Source organism: Ptychodera flava, chromosome 6, assembly GCF_041260155.1.
Source record: "Ptychodera flava strain L36383 chromosome 6, AS_Pfla_20210202, whole genome shotgun sequence".
Taxonomy (NCBI): Eukaryota; Metazoa; Hemichordata; class Enteropneusta; family Ptychoderidae; genus Ptychodera; species Ptychodera flava.
In genome coordinates this window covers 43,683,448-43,700,501 of record NC_091933.1, presented here as the reverse complement: position 1 = coordinate 43,700,501, position 17,054 = coordinate 43,683,448, and the positions used below count along the sequence as shown (strand labels likewise).

General features: G+C 36.6%; 1 protein-coding gene across 1 annotated transcript; it reads left to right on the top strand.

Annotated features, from left to right (window-relative positions):
* Positions 1-32: 32 nt before the first annotated feature.
* LOC139135899 (cyclin-D-binding Myb-like transcription factor 1) lies at positions 33-16,682 on the top strand. The gene is made up of 18 exons (XM_070703675.1): positions 33-142; positions 3,714-3,874; positions 4,665-4,820; positions 5,307-5,401; positions 5,926-6,028; positions 6,333-6,409; positions 7,012-7,169; positions 7,364-7,396; positions 7,525-7,637; positions 7,933-8,161; positions 8,619-8,687; positions 8,962-9,044; positions 9,296-9,448; positions 9,895-10,109; positions 10,721-10,901; positions 11,174-11,319; positions 11,660-11,825; positions 12,387-16,682. The coding sequence occupies exons 2-18, from the start codon at positions 3,724-3,726 to the stop codon at positions 12,530-12,532; spliced, it is 2,274 nt and encodes a 757-aa protein (XP_070559776.1). The 5' UTR covers positions 33-142; positions 3,714-3,723; the 3' UTR covers positions 12,533-16,682.
* The last annotated feature ends 372 nt before the right edge of the window (positions 16,683-17,054 follow it).

Sequence of the window (17,054 nt, the reverse complement as noted above, 5' to 3'; positions counted from 1 at the left end):
ATGTAGTTGAAATGTGGTGGTGATGTGACATATATAGAACTACTTTTTCCGCCATATTGTCTCCGCCTTCTCTGTAGACATCCTGGTATTTTCTCATCCTGGCATTTCAAAATCTCCAAAAGTTCCCGGACGAAAACAGGAAGTAAGTCATTTTCCAGAATTCGTGCACGTGTGTGTAATATACCAGATTCTACAGTCGTGTTTATTAGACGTTAGAAAAACCGACAAAGAATGCGACATACACTCTTCAGATCTGGTTGAGATTATGTCACATATGAATTTCTTTCGACCGTGTACCGTCATGGCTACCCATTTTCCGGTTCCATGTGTTTTTTTCAGGAGTGTTACGAACGATGCTTTACAATGAACTACAAGTGGTATGTTGTAATATTCGTAGAAGGGACATCCGCGGATATAATCGGTTACAGCTTACTTTACAATGTACCCACCCAGCTGTGTTCCAAAAATCTATGTCCATCATAAAGCATATGCTTCAATTTTAGTGCGTCAAATCATGGATGTAAAAAATAGATGGTTAATTTTTTTTAGTCATCCCATTACGAATACAATGAAGGGGCCGTAGGATTAGGAACTATTAAACGTCAAGGGTGGTAATTTACAAGATGACAAAGTTTTATCAAATCCAAGGAAAGCAGTATATAGGTTACCTGTTGTGAAGTTTGGTAAGGGCTTGCACAAATGACGATTATATGTACACTGTCAAACAAGTTGTGTGTACAGAATGTGAATTTGCAATTGAGTTTAGTTATTTAGGTGATTCTTGGATGTACACTGTAAAACGAAAAAATATGGTCCGGTAAGCAATCATAATAAAATGTGAGTTACAGGAGCTTTGAAATAAATTAACTAACATTTTTGTGTTATGGTGCTCTTAGATATTTCTCAAATATTCCTTTTGTAATTAATTGTTGTCTTCCGAGTCATTTCTTCAGCCAATTAATCAATAAAATTACATTCACAAATCATATTGGTGTCAGACAGTTCGACTTTTCATGTCTGAGAGATACACCCACTCCTAAGATAAAGCATATTATAACAGTAAACTTTTTTGGGCTACTGCGTAAGGTATCACTTCCCCCATCAACTCATTCCTATATCCTTCAGAGGTAGGAAAAATCCCTTTTACACCCTTCAGTGTCAAGAACAGACTTCCTAAGTATTGCCTGCCAGACCCTCAGACCCAAGTATACTCAATAAAGTGAAAAATGCCTTGCTTGATTGGAACTTCAGCATAATTTTATGTCAAATGTTAACTTTTCATGGTACTACATCAGTTTGTCTTCCTGAGGTCTGGTAACATTTGTAGATGATTGACGAACTGATAACATTTCTTCAGCATTGTGACACCTGGTCATACTGGACACTGTAACTTTGACTTTCGTAGTACTATTCTCACTAAAAACGAAATAGTAATTTCTTGAAATATATCTCATATGGATTACAATCAAGATAATTCAGTTTTTCGACCTAAGAAGCTGTTCAAGCTCCCTCTGGCACTGTCTGACTATTAATTGGAATGTATGTGTGTATTGGTGTGTATGTGCAGGACACTTTGTGAGCTCGATCATAAAAGAGTACTTCTGTTACAGTTTTAGAAATATCATACATTGATCAGTTTTGTCTTGTTACATATCCAAACACACAAAAATCCAATATTGATGACCATCAACTGATGGAGTTATTGATAGTTAAATGTTCATCGGCCATTATTTGCTTCAATTTACATTGAAAGAGCCTGGCAATGAGTTCAATAAACTGCATTTTTCTAAGGATGATTTGGGTTTGAGGAAACTTATGGAATTAAGATTCCTGTTGAACATTGAACTTATTGTAATGCCACCCCTAATAAAAACAAGAAAGTTCAATCACAGTCGGGGAGAAAAGTTACCAGGGTTTACAAAATGGTACTTTTGGTTTTGTATTTAAAGTGGCAGTCCTCAATCCCAGGTTCTTACATCAGTAGTCAGGGCTCGAAATTAACTTTTTTCCCCTGGTAGTCCCATTGGGCTACCATTTTCTGAAGTTGGTAGCCCAGTGACAAGGTCTGGTAGCCCATGCATGAATGAAGAGTTTTTGTAAAGGATATTTTTATATATATCTAGACAATGAAGGATTTATTTTTCATGATTCTATTGATTTTTCTAGTCATTTGACATCAATATCTGCAGATCATAGCCTTAGGAGAACGGTATAGCATGTTCAGTGGACAACGGTGACGCCTCAAAGTTTGACAACCTACTCACACATACGCAGAGCTTGTATGCAAATTTTGATGTTTGCCATGACAACAACTTTTCACTCAGCACGTGTAAACGTAAAAATAGATTGGCTATGAATTTCAGGACAACAACTTGGTACAGTTATGATACTTTCATGGCAGTTTGGCTATATTTCTCCACCATAGTACACTATCATGGGATGATCTCGTACACTTCGGAAAATATAATTTGTTGATGGTCCGACAGTTTTCTTTTTCTTGGCAGTTTGAATAATTTTGTGTTTAATTGTGATTGATACATTATGATTAAATAAGTATGAAAATGAATTTTCATTGGCTATCATTTCCCGAGTCTGTCATCCAAGTACATCACTTCAGATAATGATATTTTATTGAAAGTTTATCGCAACAAATTCAACTGCACTGTCGCCTTTCAATTTGCTTAACAAAGTCATAGTCTGGTCTTTCTGTGTACAGCTGGGTGGACTGTATGATCGTCGGTCATCTCACATCGATCAATATCATGCCGCCCACTAAGTAATTTCATGTCCCAGGCATTGGTAGTCCGTGTGGGCTACCATTTCATGGACTTTGGTAGCCCCTTGCATGCAAAAGTTGGTAGTCTGTGGACGCGGGACTACCGCTAATTTCGAGCCCTGGTAGTTGTTGACATTGACTGTGTTGTGATTTTAGTCCATTGTTCGCTAATAAAAAGTTGTACACAGTCAGTCAATTTGTTGAGAGATAATGCTGAAAAAATTTGCCCCACTGAAAAGATTGCATTTTCTTCTGCAGTGTCATTGTAGGCATTGTTCACTGTGGGGAGAAGGAGATGAAGATGCTTCTTTGGTGATAAGTTACCACTAAATTGGGATCTTAGCCATAACTTTGTTTATTACTCTGCACTTATGGTCAGTGCAGCAATCCGAGGAAACTTGGGCCCCAAGAGTTTTCTTTTCTTGGTAAGGGGTTACATTCTGGAATTTGTTTGCCCAAAGATAGGGGTGATCAGATACATCATTATTTGGCAATATTATTATTATCAGCCTGAGTTCAACCTGAATCCAGGGTGCAATTAGTTCATTCAAGAAAGTTACATTGGAGCCTTTGAAGTCTTTCATTTCCATCTATTTTCAAAACTTTCAAGTTCATTAAATTTTGTTAAAACCTTTTCTTTTGTATTTCTTGTAATTGTTTTTCTTCTGAGAAAATTTTGGTTGGTTTAAAGTACATTTGCTATCATGCCATTATCACTCATTATTACTCTAGGATTTAACGCAAATACTCAAATTGCCTTGTTTGGGTGCACAGTCTGCGTTACCTAAATATTTACATGCTTCATTTTATTTTCAAGGGGGTCATTAGATGATTTTAAAGACCCGGATAAATTATTGAAAAGATTAAAAAAAAAGATAATCCTACCAAACAGTACTGGAGAAACATTCTTATGAGCTGTGTGTCATGTTTATTTCAGAAGTTGAACCATGGAAGAGAAGCAGATTGATCCCGATGTAATGCCTTTGAATTTAAGCTCCAATTGTGAAACTAAAACTAACGCTGGTGAAACAGTTGACGTAAACACGACCACTGCATGTATTATCATCCATGGGATACCAACTACTGCAGAGAATACAGGTACTCTTTCTGACTATTAACAACCAACCAATCACTTCACAACTTTCAGCTCCAAGCAACTTAGCTTTTAGTACCCGCACGGAGGATACTAGTGTCAAAGTTTTGTTTACAGAAAACAATACAGTACAGTCTAAAACCAAGGACAAACCAATCCCAAAATATACCAAAAAATGTTGGAAAAACGATTGAAAAATATCAACTGAGCAATTCTTACTGCCAAAATAAAGTGAAGGTATTCCACCTTAGAAATATGCACGGTCCCTCATCGCCGTGAAATATGAGATGAGAGAGTAGTTAGAAACCTAACCCAACAATGCAAGTGTTTTCATTTGCGCATTCTTAAAAAGTATTAAAGCTTTGCCAACCTGTTTATGAAAGTAATTACTATCATAGATAAATTTCTGCAAGCTATTTAAGTCAATTACAGCTTTGGATAAGCTTGCGCCGGCCAGTAAAGCTGACCAAATTACCAGTTGTCATGATTATTAGTAGATGCTTAGGGAGTGCAATGCAGATATATTGTGATTGGTAAAACAGAGGGATAGGAAACATTTTACGATGGTGATGACAGTGTCATTAGTTTAACATATCTGTCATAGTTTTCATCATGTCCCTTTAATTCCAGTGTAAATTTTGTTGCTGTTTGCTTTTGGTTGTATCATGTATGTCGGGTTTTTGTTTTGTTATTCATGAACTCAACATGAGAGAAATTGATGGGTTAGAAAAGCAATCATGGTGTTTTATCCAAGCCTGGCAAATCACTCCAAGTTCTTTTTCACTCAATGCAAAGCCAATGAGGATGAAGAATCTCAAAAGAGAAAGGCAGAAGATGACGTGAATGAAGCTGATGAAAAGCGCCCTCGTGTGGATGATGAAGGTGAAGTAGCTGCCCAGACTGTAGGCCAGAGTTTGTCCTCAATGGTAGATGAATTGGTTGTGATTCCAGGTAAAGCTCAAGTGTCCGTAAACATATGCTGAAATTTTGTCAATAGCTTAAATCATATGAACTTAAACACTCTGGTAAAAATGAAATTTACTGCATGCAGTATTCTTGTTAAACTTCCATTTTGCCTGAACCTCTTTCTGTCATAGACAGTAGTTTCTCTACTGTCTATGGTTTTGGAAAGCTTTCATGGAAACAGTACATCAGAGTTTGATATTGCGAAACTTCTCTTCTAGAATAAAGTGACCATTATTATGCACATTTCAGTAATATACTGAAGGAACAAGATGTATTGAATGTATATGTAGCTTTGTAGTATTGAAAGTTGTAAAAAATACATTTAGTATACATTATGTGTACATACCATATTATAATTAATCTCCATCTGTAGTGTTTTGACTTGGATTATATGCAGAGATCTTCTATTTCCATTACCATTGTATCACTCTGCACTTTTTTCATGACTTTCATTCCTAAATTACTCTGCAGGTGTGGAGGGTGAAAATCTACCCACACAAGAACCAACAAATGAAGAGTTACAGCAAAGATTAACAACAACTGAACCATCTGAAACAGGAGCTACGGTAAGACAAGTTGCCAGGGACAAAATCATTTAGTATCACAATCAGATCACAGCAGCTGACAGTAAACAAGAGTTAGGTGCATTTTAGATCACTGGTTCTCAAGAAATATTGATCCATAAATTCAGCAACTGTTGTGCATTCTGCATATTAAATATTGTATACAAACAGGAAAGTGTGTTATCAGGTTGTAACTTAGTTGTTACTTTAATTTTTCAGATTGTCGTTCTCACTTTTAAAACTCACCTTCCCTTGATCCAAGCTATACTTCTGATATGATAACTGTGTATGTTACGGATTGTAACCAGAGTTTTGGCATTCTATTAAGAATTGGTAATAAAAGTTTATGCATTCAGAAATCTTGGGGTCCATGCTATCTGTGGTGTTGCTGTTCCATTAATCACAGCCTGACTGTGCTGATTAAATCACAGCCTGACTGTTCTGACAGTACAGCATACTCACAGGCTGACCATACAGCATACTCACAGGCTGACCATACAGTGCTAATCTTGAGTTGTCTATGTTAGCTTCCACAGGGTAGTGAAGCATTTACTGAAGAAGCTGATCCGGACCCTGTAAGTCAGTGTTGGTTTACAACCAAAGAAGACAAAGACACCTTAGCATGTAAAGGTAATTCATCTACGGCTGTTATTTTACAACAAATTAGACCATAAACTTCTTAATTTCAATGTTTTTGTATGACATCGCTCTAGGTTATCAGTGCGTGTCACTTCTATTGTAGTGTAGACAGCAAGGTTATGCAGAACATGATTAGTGAAAGCTACATAAAATTATTATTGTCATTATATTTTCTCTGTACTTCAACCATGAAATACTATTGCAATGACTTTTACTTACGTGTTTGATGAACATGTGTGAAAAGTTACCAAAACAGAGATGCGTTTCTGAGGCTCACCACCAATTGATTTTACAGGTCATAAGTGGAAGCAGGGTATGTGGTCCAAAGATGAGATCATGATTCTTCAACAAAACATTGATGAATATGTCAAGGTATGTCTTCTTTCATCTTCCATTATGATTTCATCATCTTGTCATCTTCCATGTATTTGCACAGTAATTATCCTTTTAAAAAGTTATGATTATATTATTAGATTATGTCATTGAATCACTGCAGAAAATGAAATGAACTGTTTTGTAAATTTTGCATAAGATTTTCAAGAACTGTTGTGTGTATTTTGATTTCATAGTTCTGGATTTAATTATTAATTTTCTACAATAAAACATATGTGCACCTCTCCATTATCAAAAGAACTTATGCTAGAATTTTCTTTTCTGTATTTACACAACACAGAGTTAATGAACACTTTTGTTCATGATGGGGCACAGTAAATTGTCATGTATTTTGTGTTCATTGTATTCTGTTGATGAATATGCATTGATTTTCAGGATGCTGTCATTGGGAATGTCGAATATGATGACATGAATTTGGTTGTCAGCGATGTACATGTTGTGTTTGTAAGCTGTTGACTGGTTCTATCAAAAAAGTAGAAACTTAAGCAAATACTGAATATAAATACAGTGTGCTTATCTGTGAATTACATACACTTGCATGTTTAACCCTGCTAATGTAATACTTACTGACCTGTTTCCAGGCACGCAGTCTTAGGGATCCACAAGAGATAATCTTTGATATGACCAAGGATGAAAGGAAAGATTTTTACCGTTCCATTGCCAAGGGTCTGAATAGGCCACTATTTGCCATCTACAGGAGAGTTCTTCGGATGTACGACAGTAAAAATCACATGGGAAAGTAAGCTATAGAAAGATGAATTACTAGTTTGTATTTCAATTTATTACACCTCAAGTATTATTCATTTATTGTAATCAGCTTTGACTTTGTCACATGGCATATTGAAACAGTGGCATAACATGATTGAGGAAACTTGCCGGCTCAATGCGGTGATCTCAACCAATGCATAATCATGGTTATATTTTGTGTTGCAGATATACACCTGAAGAAACAGAAAAGCTAAAAGAGTAAGTAATTTCTAAATTAAAACCACTATTAAAAGTGCGAACAGTGAAGCAATACATATAGGTGTTCTCATTAAAGTGTCTCTGTTGAAAACAAACCAATAAACAGAAATATATCTGAATTATTTCAGATTACATAGCAAGCATGGTAATGATTGGGCAGCAATTGGTGCAGCACTTGGAAGAAGTGCATCTTCTGTCAAAGATAGATGCCGTCTTATACTCAAAGACAGTAATCACTCTGGTAGGTACATTAGAACAGTTCTGTATTTAAAAAAAAATACTTGACTGAACTTGGAGGCAAATACTGCTTTGACCTCTTTACTGATACCAGCGATGGTCTATTCAATTTAAACTTTACTTTCCGAATGCATCTCAACATTATCATAAGCAAATTTAATGTTTTCTGTCATTTGCAATGGAAAAAATATTTACCATTAGTCAAAATACATTTAAATATATTCATTTTTTATATAAACCATAAAATTGGCTATTGAAGCCATAGCTCATATTGGGATATATTTTTTTATTCAATGTAGGTAAATGGTTTCCTGAAGAAGAAAACCGCCTGACCACTGCTGTCTATGAGTTGAGCAATGTCATTGAAGGTGAAAGTATCACATCAGGCATATCATGGGCAGCCGTAGCTGAGAGAGTTGGTACACGATCTGAAAAGCAATGCAGATCCAAGTGGTTAAATTATTTGAACTGGAAACAAACAGGGGGTACTGAATGGTCCAAAGACGACGATAGACTGCTACTCAACAGGTATGTAGTTTATGTGATGAGTTATGCATTCCTTCTCATGGTTTTGCAATACTCCATCACTGCACTGGTTTTTCAAGAGACAGGAATGGTTGTATCCTCTAAAATGTCTTCTTACATTCATGAAAAAAGGAAATATGAGTTTATTGAGACTGTTGAAGGAAAAACAATATTATGGCAGTTTTATAAGGAATGTCTTTGATAATGTAAATTTTAGATGGTAAATTTCTTTGTGGTGTTCTGTTTGTATTACTTTTGCAAGCATTTACGATTACAGATAAACACAGCATTTATTGTTTGGATTGTTTTCTGTATCCCAGGTCAGAAAGTGACACAAAATACAGTAAATCAGCCAAATCATTCAATGTGTATGAAAAGCAAACTGATCAAGTATGTTTTTCTGTTGTTATACTTTGCACAGCATTTTTAATCCTATGTCTTTCCCATATATTGTTTAAAGAATTGAAGAACTAGGTGTACAAAATGAAAATGAAATTAATTGGGTGAAGCTGTCAGATGGATGGCAAAGGTAATGATGTTCAGAAATCATTTTGAAATCTTCATTTGTTTGTTCAGTATGACTTCATGTTAATTTGTCTTTTTCTACTTCTCCAGTAAAATAACCCTTGTTGCAACCCCATCAGAAAACCGATTATTCTGACACCTACTTTTGAGACTCTAAGTCATCTTGGAGAATTGTAAAACTGCATGCCATGAAGTGCTATTTTCACATGTGATAAACCTGGGTGGAAGAGTTCAGTCTTTCCTCTCATTTTCTGTGTTCTGTATTTCATTATTTCCAGTGTTCGTTCTCCTCAGTGGCTGCGAAGTAAATGGTGGGCATTGAAGAGACACATCCAAGATCATTCAAGTATGACACTGTCTGGTAAGTCAGCTATAACAACTTTCATGTACAACAGTGTGTTGTATAGCTCCTACTTGATGTACTTGATGTGCTGAAATGTCATCACATTCTACCAGTATAAGACAAATAATGCATGCATCACCTCAGAAACCTATGCCTAAGAGCAAGTCACATCACTCCTTTGATGAGGTACAGCCATATGTTACAAACTGCAATGATAGTACATAGGGTTTTCTCAGGTTTATCTGTCATCACCTTATTTCTGTTTGCAGCAATAATTGAAAGTCTGAGAATCAATCCTGGTCCACTGACCAAACAAAAACCAGAGCGCCCTCACCTGTCACCAAGAGTAAAAATAACCAGGATGGATCAAGTCAGTGTTAAACCAACCATTGTCCATGTACCTATTCCAATACCACAGAGAGGTGAGTGGAATTCATTGTCCGTGTACCTATTCCAATACCACAGAGAGGTGAGTTGAGTTTGCTTTGTCCTTATAGTTTTCAGTATAGCAGGCACAACCTACCGTCATAGGGCAATGGAGATGAGAGGCTTCGATACCCACCAAACCTACAGTGTACATACAAATATCCCCAACATCCATATTATAAAGTGTATGTACCAGCATTAAAAACTGAATGAACACAATAAAAACTGTCTTTCAGTTGGACTGCTTTTTTGTCTATCCCTGCAAATGAGACAATTGATGTTAGATCTCATCACATACAACATAGTTCCTCTTTTTGGTCACTTTCTCGTCCGTATGTACAGTTTGCTTCATATATTTGTTTCCTCTCTTTTCTGTTGATACTTTCTGTGTCCCCGTTACATGTTTCTCACTTTGTCTCCATCAACTCTTTCCCTTACCCAGACGGTGCCGCAACTATTACCACAACAACAGTAGCACCAGCTGATTCTGAAGAAGATGGATCTAACCAGGGTATGTACCAGTCCTACGAAGTCATGCAGTCTACAATGACACTAGCACCTGGAGCTTTCCTCATACAGAACCCACAACATGTACCCACATCTCTGTCAGGTTCACCCACGTCAACTGATCAAATCATCGTTCAGACTGTTCCAGTGGTAAGTGTGTCAGTTCTTCTGGCTCAGATATCAACATGTGTGAGTTTCTCCACAAACATGCATATCAGAGACTATAAATCAAAAGTAAGACAAAATTTCACTGTGACAGTAGCTGTGTCGTTTCTTCTCTTGGTAAAATCATTGATTTTCTAAAAAATGTTTTAGTCACTGAACACTATTCCAATGCTAGCTAGTCCATGAAAAAGTCAATGCTCAGTTGAAAACTTTCCATAACAGTAGATTGAAATCATGGTTTACTGTTCCGAGGTGTTCCTGACTTAGGCAAAGTTTAGTTTTCTATTTGATATTAGATGGACCAGAAAATGTAATTCTGTAAGTGTAGGCAGGAGGCAGTGTGAAATATGATCTCTGATAGTTCTCATCCAGAATTAAAAGGACACCATGTGTTCTGCAGACTAATAATGCCCAAATATATTTACATGATAGTGGTACAAACAAACCCATGTGTACGAGCGCATTAATAATAAATTTAAGTATCTCTATGCGTGTGTGCACTTGTGGGTTTGTGGAATGTATGATGAATTGAACTCCTCTTCCTCACTTAATAACTTCTACCTACATTGTAATTTTGATATCTTTTGCACCTGTAGTCTGATGCCTTACACAGCAATGAAAATGTGACAGTTCAAATGAACCCTCAGAACAACGCACACATCATCATTACATCATCCCATTCAGGAGTTCCTTCACTGAGCAGTGCTGATATCTCATCTACATGTACCATCAACCATACCGAGTCAGAACTACAAGATAGCATCAGCCAATCAGATGGTAAGTGTTAAACCTGATATGAAATGGGCATGTGTGTCTGTGTCATCTGTGCGTATGTCTGTTTTTCTGTGTGTATCGTGGAATACTTCAATCACAAAACAGTGGCAGTATGCTGAAAACAGTGGCAGTATGCTGGTGTAAGTATACACAACAGAACTTTCACACAGTGATATAGTTCAGAGACACCTCAGGAAAAGGCATAACGCTCATAAACCTACAAGTTCATAGTATCTGTAAATTGTACTTTAGATATGTTTTTGATTTTGTTTTAGATTTACACAACGTGTCCCAATCAGATGACATAAGTCAGGATAGCCATGAACACCTGTCATCACAGATTAGCCAATCAGATTTAGCAGTACAACAACACATCACCAGCCAGGGACAACTCATATCGCAACATGAATTAATGGAACAGGTAATCAGCCATGCTTTGGACTACAAGGGTACATTGATATGACTTCGGCAACATTCCAGAGAAAAGTAATGCTGACAACTACCAACAAGGAAACTGATAGATTGTGAAACTTGTTTTTAAAGTTTTGCAATGTTACAGTTGAGTCTTTATTGACCTTCAACAGACCTGTGGTTATTAATTTGTCCAACATAGGATAAGTAGCTGTAGTAATCTAAATACCCATATTCAACAGGGACCAAGGAAACAGCATTTTAGTGTAAGCTAAAGATACAGAACTTAAAAAAATAAAGGACTGATAAATTAAATGTATCACATGTGCTGTTTATATTTATTTTGATAGGATATTACTGCATCTGACATGACCTCAGAAGTCAGCCAATCAGAACCAACTTTAGTCATTGTTAGTGCCTCGTCCATTACTGGTACAACAACTGGTGAATATGTGCAAGCAACATCGTCTGGTGTTGATTCTCATCTATCTACTTCTGATGTATTCACATTAACAGGTAAGTTTCAATTTGTGTGTTTTCCAGTTCAATAATCAAATGAACGAATTGACCTGATGGTTGTAGCCAAAATGATATATAGCAAACTCTGTCAGCAACCCATGACTGCCAATGTTTTCCCACATGCCAAAGACATAGAGAACATATCTGATCTCGCTGGAATTTTCCAGCATTCAAGGTCCACAGTAATAGTAATTCAACAAGGCACCTGAAATTCCTAGCTTTCCAGGTGAAAGACCTTTTCAGGTAAGATTGGTACAGTTTTTGATCATTTTCTCACTCCAATCAGTTGCTGTTCTTGGTTTCACATATCAAATCTATTGAATAGACAGTGTTTTACCAATTATGTTAAATCCTGGGGTATTACAATGGACCTCTTCTAGATCTCCAACTTATTAAGTGTTGCATTCATTTATTTTAGGTTCAACATTTTTTAAGATGAATAAGCCAACAACTACTTTGAAGAGCATCAGTTCACCTGATATCAACTTTTATGTAACCTAAAGTATTTCATTTTGATAGTACAAGTACTGATTGCCATGATTTGATTTCTCATGACAGGGCCGATTCTACAAAGTCAGTCAGACACTGGAGAAGACCTGATAGGATCATCATCTGACATTGAAGTTGATAAAAGTAGATTAGATGACCATGATCTCCATGATGGTGATCTAACTCAAGATCAGAGTGTAAGCAGCCACTTGTAAAACTGCTCTCTGGTAATCTGTCAGTGTATGCACATGAACTACAAAACGCTACAGGGCTTATGTTCAGTGTGCGAAATTAACGTCGGTCCGACGGTCCGAGACCGACAGATTTCTCGCCGGGCCGAAAGTTTTTAGCAACATGTCGGTCCTTATGACCGACTGGAATTTGGAATAGATGATGAAAATTTCTCCGTCAAGACCTGTAACAGATGCAGATAATGACTAACTTTGAATCATGTGATTCAGACTTGAATGTCATGCACCTATCAATGATTTCCACCGTGGGAGTGCAGGGCAAGACGGGATATTGATCGCACTTCGTGTCCTGGTAGTGGGGAATTCGATCTATGGTAGGCCAGACGGGGAAAGGGTGACAATGTCGCAACATAGTAATTTTTTGTCTTTCGACGTTTTACATTTACGGAGTCTAATATCTCCGATCGAGGCGCATAGCACGGTGTAGCTGATTACATTCAGATCAGTATGAATTACGTCCGTGCATGCAGATTCTAGCAATGGAATGGATTTATTTTGGTGCAACAATGCTTTTATCAAACTGACTCCGTTTTCTTTGCTTTGATTTTCAATTGTGCGTTCAAAACATAAACTGTTCATAGAAGAGTTTAAGACAAAAACCTACTAAGAGTACAGTGCTGTTGCCTAAACATATTTGGTTTTGAACATGGAGGTATTTTTTTACCTCCATGGTTTTGAACTACGCCCAATACAAGGATAAGATGTTACACGACAGCCCAATAGTGCTACCTGCAGTCGACAGTCAAGTTCACGTTTCGCTACGTTTGTTTCTGGACCGCTAGAACATCTTGCTTGCTCGTTGGTCTTCAACCAAAGTTCACAAGACCGACTGTTAGCACGATATATCGACGTGATAACAAGTGTACATTTTATAATAACAGAGTTGCCTTATCATAATAGTTTTGTCGTGTATACTCTCAGAGGCCGAGAGTAGGGCTTCAAATTGTTACGATGTATACCGTTTTACGACAGGCGCGGCATGCAAAACTCACCATCATCCTGGGCTCTACGCCTAAATATCGCAAAAAATTACGTCTTTTAATATTTTACGGTATCATTAACTGATCGTGTCGCGATCGTTTTCAGCAGTATAGAGTGTCCGTCAAACTTTTCAGAATCCCCTTAAAAGGCGATGAGACCCAGCAATCGCTCAGTGAAAACTTTTCAATCAGAAAATATGCATTCATTTCCGCGAGTGGCAACGTGTGTCATTCATGTTGTCTGCAATTTCTATAATCGAGAAAAAAGTTACGATACTTGTCCTTTTAATTAAAAGTATACCTTCACCTGTTTCTTCATGAATGCAACAGAGGCCACATTTAAGCAAATTAATTTTTGAAAAATTTTGAAAGTAAGCCATACGTCATATCAAAATACATACCAAGTATTTTCTTCCTTCTGTTTTACATTACAATTAAAAAAGACATAGTGATCAATGTTTGCATAAAAATTATTCATACAGTCCCCTTACTCATGACCGTTTTCAGGGTACTAGGGTATTCACTCCCTCCTCTACCACTCACGTTGGCTAATTTCAGAAGTGATTTTCAGCTCGCTAAGCATTTTCAAATCACAATATCACATGCCCTGGTGTATTGTACAATTTTACACAGCCATATAGAGAACATCATCTCCCATAGACTGAGAGACAAAATGTCTTGCTTTCATCACCCACACGTAGTCAGTGCATGAGCCTGTATTCGCCGGCCCCTGGGTGTTTGACATCACTTTATGGTCCGAAAGTGGGGGATTTGACATGGCTAAAAAAGGTCAAATTCTCCTGTTAGTCCTATAGTCCCCCCCGTGGTGGAAAACATTGATAAATGTGTGCGCATGACAGTGAGGAAGATGAGGGCTGTGATCTTTTTCAGATTTCAGATCATGTAGCTGCTGAATGATGCATTAACTTACTCTATTCTGCAATCTATGTGAACAATAGTCCTTTTGTATTGATAAAAGGACATGAAAAATTAAATATTACAACATTCAAAAGCATAGTAATTAGTCGAGAGAGTGTTGACTTTAATGGTCGATAACAACAGCATTAACAACAGCATTTATTGAGGACCGGCAGTTTTCTGTAAGGACCTGAAGCTTTGGCTTGGTGCAGGTCCTTATGACCTGAAGCTATTTTCTCTTAATTTCGCACACTGCTTATGTTCCATTTCAGCCTCCGAGATGGACATGTGCAATCTTTATAGACTTTGAAGTGAGCTAGTAAATTTCAATTGTATCACTGTGTAAAACATCTGATGAAGCTTTTGGTGTAGTGTGGTTCATGTCATATTTTGTAATACCAAAATGGTAGTTTATCATGGTACTGTAACTTAATAGCTGTGGTATGTTTGTATTTATTTGAACTTACACAGGTTGTATGTCTAAATGCACATAACATGCTGTCAATTTCAGCACTTTCCAATATTTGTTCTCCGGGTTGTCTCATTTCACCGTTGCCTTCACACATACCGTACATCTCCAGTGAAACACAAAAGTTTGATTCTGTTAGGTTGTGTCTGGTCCTACCAGATGAGTCTTTAACCCTTTGCACCCTGACCCCCTGGTACTCTATGACGTCATCGGACATTTATGTCCGAGCCGGGTTCAAAGGGTTAAAATGTGAAACAAAACAAGAAATGCATCAAACGTCTTGTAAAATGTTTAGGCATACTGTATTAATGCAGTGTCACTTGACTGCCCTTAGCAGCTGTAGAGCCAAACTCTCTGAAAAATTGTAATTTCTAAGATAGCAGATTTGCCATTTTGCACTCATAGAGCTTTTTTTGTTGTAAGTATTTATTCATACATACAACAACCAAGTGTGGTACATTCATCCTCCATGTTACACTGATATATTATTATAAATTGTATGTCAAGTAAGGTGATCTCTTCCTCTTATTCAGCTTTGGCATATTGATATGACACTTTTCCTAAAATTGTTTGATACTGTGCAATACCAGTGTTTTTAAGTTATTTTGCTGTTAGTCACATTTTTGAAATTTCAGATGTCATAATTTCTCACCAAAGTTTCACCATTTTGTATTTATTTAGACCTTCAGAGATTCCAAAGCAGTGCAGTTTTTAGCCATGGCAAATTCACCTTGCAAGTATATACCACTATGATAACCCTGGCACCACCACTTTCATCATTGTTACCAACGGTGAAAGTGGACTCGAGGTTGAACAGGTTCAGAGCTGTTGTTATTTAAAACTTTCAATCCCATTTCTAGGCATGTACATGTAAATTCATAATTGTCACCAATATCCAATAATTATGTAAATATATCATGATAAAGAGTTTCCTTTGTACATTCCACAGATAGCTTCCTGCAGTTAAAGTAAATTCTGATGATTAGTGTTGTTCCAGTCTTTCACAACATTTAGACATGCCTTTGAAAAAAGATGACAGTGGTTTTAGAAATATTCCATTATTTCAAAAGCTCTGGTACTCCGTGTTAATTGATTTGACTCATCAAGCTGAACAAGAAAAAAATAATGGAAAAATGATAACATTACTGTACATTAAATGAATATTCTATGACTGACAATAATAGATGAACATTCTCTCAAGATGTTGAGTTGACAAGCACCACACATCAGGGTTTTTTTTGAAAACAACTGTAGTGGAATAATTGCAAAAAATGATAATTATGGTAATTAAGTAACAAGGATTTCATCTGATATGCACTGTTGAAATTTGCACATTTTGTAATTTACATGAAGGGTATGATCTGTCGGTGACTGAGAACATATTGGTCAATTTAATAACACTAGATAGCGCTTCTGGTATTTGTGTGCCAGGATAAATAGATAGTCTTGCAGTTACTACTGAGGTTGTCCATTCATTATGGCTTTACCAAATCATATATCTCTGATAACACTGTTACACACACATCATATGCGGTGATTTGAAATCTTAAACACAGCAGACACATAAAGAGGAGATGGCCATACCGACACTGAATTTGTATCTATCATGCTATTCTTTTTGTTCTGTACACTTTAGCAATATTGCTAACTTTTGTTGATAAGCTTTAAAATGAATTTTGTAACTGTTTGTACATATGAACTTACAATCACATTCTAACTGCATACAATAAACCAGTCTGATAAATCAGTTGTGGAAATGGAAATTTGTATTATTCTACAAAATTGTGTCATGACTTGAAACAGTCCCTATTATTTATGCACTTCTTGTGTCTGCATTTCTGAATGTCCCAACAAAATTTACAAAATAACATGTTATGTTATCAAATATCATGCTCACCCCTACTTGCCATCAAGTCTTTTTTACTGACGAAAAATGAATTTAAAAAATCTATTTAATCTTCACAAAGACATAACAGGTATGTGAGAGTTTACAGTAATGCATTGCATGGCTTCAAAACTTGTCTCACGTCCAAAGATAACCAGGCCCTATAAATTTATTCGTTCAACTTTGCAAATAATTGTGTTGGTTCAAATGCATCACAAATAACTATATTGGTCC

Bases quoted from the DNA above. Each gene is read 5' to 3' on its own strand.
- LOC139135899 (XM_070703675.1), top strand. From the start codon at position 3,724: ATGGAAGAGAAGCAGATTGATCCCGATGTAATGCCTTTGAATTTAAGC. The intron at 4,821-5,306 runs GTAAAGCTCAAG...ATTACTCTGCAG, and splicing joins TGAATTGGTTGTGATTCCAG to GTGTGGAGGGTGAAAATCTA. The intron at 9,045-9,295 runs GTAAGTCAGCTA...TTCTGTTTGCAG, and splicing joins TTCAAGTATGACACTGTCTG to CAATAATTGAAAGTCTGAGA.